The 4,619-nt window shown below is 36.5% G+C and overlaps 1 protein-coding gene across 1 annotated transcript; it reads right to left on the bottom strand.

The window, feature by feature from the left end:
• Positions 1-631: 631 nt before the first annotated feature.
• LOC120206549 (methionine gamma-lyase-like) lies at positions 632-2,234 on the bottom strand. Its single transcript, XM_039206172.1, has 2 exons — positions 1,822-2,234; positions 632-1,630 (listed from the first exon to the last, which is right to left on the bottom strand). Exons 1-2 carry the CDS (start codon positions 2,216-2,218, stop codon positions 651-653), a joined length of 1,377 nt encoding a protein of 458 aa, XP_039062103.1. The 5' UTR covers positions 2,219-2,234; the 3' UTR covers positions 632-650.
• Positions 2,235-4,619: the final 2,385 nt, after the last annotated feature.

A 4,619-nucleotide genomic window follows, 5' to 3' on the forward strand; every position in this document is an offset into this window, starting at 1 on the left:
TGAATGACCTGATTGAAAAAAATTCAAAAGTAGTGGTCAAAAAGAAAAGGAGAAACAATTAGATGGTCACTTGTATAGTTTACCCTTTATTTTAAATAATTTACCTTTAAATTTTTAACTAATTAATAATTATATATCGAGTTTTTTTATAATTTTAAACTTTTATAAATTAAATTAATGATACTCATCGTTAATTGTGCTTATCGTCGCTCGTCGAGCGTGAAAGAATTATCCTATATAAAATAATAATCATATTTTTTTACTAGGTTTCACTCGATAGAACGTTGTTCTCTACTTGTACTCCATATTAATTCCGTATTTTGTTTATGTAATTTAATTTGATAATTTTCTTTTTATATTTATCAGATTGGGAAATTTTGATTTTGATCCAAAATGTAAGTATAAAATCTGTTAAATTATATTATTAACTTTTGTTATATGTTAATTGTAGATTTAATTAATTTCTCGCAAATTTATATTTTAATTTAATTATTATACTATTTAAATAAAAATTAAAATTTTAAAAAATATATAAAAACTAAAGTTAATCAAATTAACGTTCATAAAATAAACCCCAACTATCTCACACAAGATTAAGTATAAAGTACTAATCATATAATATAAGTATTGACGACGAAACAACTTCAAATTTATTTTGACATGGTGGATGCAGCTTCCCTCATCCTAGTGATGGCCTTTTCGAATTGGCTCCACTTCTGCTCCAACGTGCCTGTATATCCGATCGACATCCTCACCAGCCCCGGTGAGATACCGGCGAGGGCCTTCTCGTCGGCATTCAATTCGCTGCTGGTGCTGCTACCGGAGCAAGACATGAGTGTCTCATAGTAGCCCAAGCTAACAGCTATGAGCCCGAACTGAGAGCTGTTCTGCAAGTGATGCATGAGCCTGTTAGCTTTTTCTTCGGATTCCATGTCCACACAGAGAAGACCACCGAACCCATAGTCCTTATTGGCCATGGTCTTCAATAGGTTGTGTTGAGGGTGGTCCTCGAGGCCAGGGTAGATGACCTTGATGCCCAGTTTCTTCATTCTTGTAGCGTATTCCATGGCTCTACGGCTGTGCTCTTTCATTCGTAGGCTTAAGTGAGGAATCCTCTCGGAGAGTTCGAATGCAACCTTGGCGTTCATGGTCGGGCCTAAAAGCATCAAAGCACCTTGATGAAGATCCATCATGGAGTTCACTAGACTCGCAGGACCACATACGGCGCCCGCGATTACATCAGCGCCTCCGCTGATGAACTTGGAGATACTATGGACGACCACGTCGGCACCGAGCTTAGCAGGGGAAAGAACCATGGGAGAGAATGTGTTGTCCACGACCACCGTTATTCCTTTGTCGTGTGCTAGCTTGCTTAGCTCCGGGATGTAGGCTACGGTGAGGGTTGGATTCGAGATCGACTCGAAGAACAACACTTGTGTCCGCCCTTGAACGATGGCGTTTTTCACTGCTTCGTGATCGGTTATGTCGACGAACGTGGTCGTGATGTTACATGTTCGGGGCAAGAAATGGGTTAAAAGTGCATGAGTTCCGCCATAGAGAGTCGCCGACGCCACCACGTGTCCACCGCTGCTGCAGAGTTGCAACAGCACGGATGATATAGCGGACATACCTGTGATCACGGAATCAAATCAAAATCACAAGTTACTAGTTTTATCATAGATTTAAATTACAATCACAATCACGATTTTAGTTGTATTACGTTTATTACGATTATAGTAATAACACGTGCTATTACGGTCAAATCATACGATAATGGTCGATAATAATTTAAATAAATACATAAACATATAGTTTAGTTACCGCTAGCAGTGCAGTAGGCAGCTTCGGTTCCTTCCAGGGCAGCCAATTGACGGCCGAGATTCAAGACGGTGGGGTTGAAGTGACGACTATAAATGTAGAAATCACGATCGGGGCCGAGCTCACCGGTGAACATGCGGCGTATAGTCTCAGGTTCCACGACGGTGAAGGTGGCAGACGCTTCAATGGACATGTTAACGCCACCATGCTCGCCGAATTCATGGCGCACGCTGGCTAATGCGGCGGCGGGGTCATTTTCCCATACTTTTGGTGCCACCGCCATTGTTGGAAGCGTAGGTTTCTTGGCCACGAAAACATCATCCCCTTCAAAGCCATCTGCAGCTGCCACCGTCGTCTTCTTCCCGGAGAAAACAAATTCACAGCTCTGGGTTCCCGCCATAACTAAGAGTGCTTAAGAAAGATCAACCAAGGACGCGAATAATAATAGCAAAATTTGAAGGTTTAATTAGGGTTGTTGAAGAAAGAAGAGATTGGTGAAGAGATATAAGGATTAGAAGCTATATATAGCCGCTAAAGCAGAAGTTTTAATTAACTTTTAAGGTGGTGTTAATATTTTAAAAGTAATATTAATTTATTTTTAATAATTGTATGTATAAGATGGACTTAGATTCATAGTAAAATTAGTCAATTTCGAGCATATTTTTTTAAATTAATCATTGATATTCTATTTATTTATCAATTAATTCAGATCGAGTTGTTTGTAGAGTTGGGGGCAACCCTCCCAACTTAATTTGCTCCATACGCAAACGTCCGGATTCGAACCCCTACCTTACTTAAAGAATCTATTATCTTATCCCAATCGAGCATATTTAATAACATTTTATATTTACTTTTGGAACGTGAATCATGAGCGCATCTTCTATGCTAATTAATATAATAATCGTAACCAACTTCAAATATTCGACAACATCATTAGATGCAATTCTCTTTCACACCTTGGAAAACGCGTATCCAATGAATATACTAAAATAAAAAGGCTTAGTAAAAAAAATAAGTGTTCAAACTGTGTTTTTTTTTTTAATAAGTGCCTAAAATATTTTTTGACTTAACCTGGTATATAACGTTACAAACATTAACATGACAATCAATGGTGTTAATTTTCCTAAACTCATGACGACCATTGACATTTTTCATCGATAAAGCTCCACCGACCTCACCTTCCCCAGTTATAACCCCCTAGATTCGGCCTAGACGGTAGACCCAAATCTTGACGGTCACTTATCGTATTCAGAGATCATTTTCAGATTCAAAATGCATTTAAAATCCATTTCAAAAAATAAAATACAAATAACAATAAAATACTAAAATAACCATAAAAAAGTCCATGCAGTATATATACAAATATATCAGCTTCGGAAACAAAATATCGATAATAAGGAAGTGTGAAGAGATTATTAAAAACATGTGTCACCAAAGTATAACAAAAAGGGCATACAAAAATATACAGTGATACAAAAGTGAGGATATATCGGTTCTCCTTATGCCAAGTCTGCTAGCCTACTATCGGATAGTATTTGAAAATTTAAAAATTAAAGAATGAGCTAAAAAGCCTATTGTGCTTCGCGGTGTATAAAAACAAATGTGTAGGTTCCCTTGAACCATACACCCACATGTACGGCCGGTAAAGACCTTATGCTAATAGCATATGGGCCTGCGGTAAGGTTTTAACCAATGCACAAAGCAGAGGTGTCTGCGGTAAGATCTTACAAGTCAGAGACTAGGCCTGTGATACTTCCTCCAATTATACCCCTATGATAGAAAACATGCATGAATTTGAGTGAAAACAATAATTCAATTTAATAAAACATTAAAACATACCATTTTTTCAGAATCAGATACAGAAATACGATAACCAGAGATCATGTAACACCCCAACCCGTATCCGACCCGGATACGAATCATATGTGTCGTATTGACTTTTCAAATCTTTGACTCTTGAAAAGTGGTTAAAAATTTAAACTTTTATTTGTATTAAAGTGGTGAAATCCTTAACTCAAAGTTAATAATGAAAATTTAAACTCAAATTAGAAATAAAGACTTAATAATTTACATATATGCAATACAATATGTTTACAAAATGGATTAGAGCATTACAATTTAAAACTTTGTGATACATGCCAACAAATATACAAAATGATAAGAACCTACTATTCAATTTGTTCTGATTTGATCTTCTTCAGTGTATGTTGCCCTTTCCTAGCTTTGCTCTTCTGATCTCTTTGAAACTACTTGTGAAACAATCACATTCTAAGTCGTCGACTTAGTGAGGCAATAATGAGTATAACAAAACAATTAAACATAATTGCTTATTAAATCCATATAAAACGTTTCATGCTAAAATCTAGATACAATTCATAAACTTAACGTGTATTGTTACTCAATATTCAATTTATATTACTTTGTTATTTTAGCCCAATGCATATTACTGAGAACTCTAAGTATCTGAGTACATTGAGGTTGTGCACTAATGCAGTCATCAATGCTCATATAATTTGCACCGAAGTGCCACGTAGAATTTGTCTTGAATGACCGAGTAGAATTTGTCCCGAAGGACCACATAGATTTGTCCCGAAGGACCACATAGATTTGTCCCGAAGGACCGCGTTGAACCCTCGACTCTTAACATGCCAACTATATCTCTAATTCTCATACATATACCTTGGGATTTAACCATATATTTATTTCTCATTTCATTATTCAAAATGTGTCTTATTCACATAGAGTACATTCTCATAAGCCACTTTCACGTAGAACATTTCGCTTAGCACCTTTTTAACAAA

The sequence above is a fragment of the Hibiscus syriacus genome, unplaced genomic scaffold (genome assembly GCF_006381635.1).
Source record: "Hibiscus syriacus cultivar Baekdansim isolate YM2019G1 unplaced genomic scaffold, ASM638163v2 tig00013960_pilon, whole genome shotgun sequence".
NCBI classification, from domain to species: Eukaryota; Viridiplantae; Streptophyta; class Magnoliopsida; order Malvales; family Malvaceae; genus Hibiscus; species Hibiscus syriacus.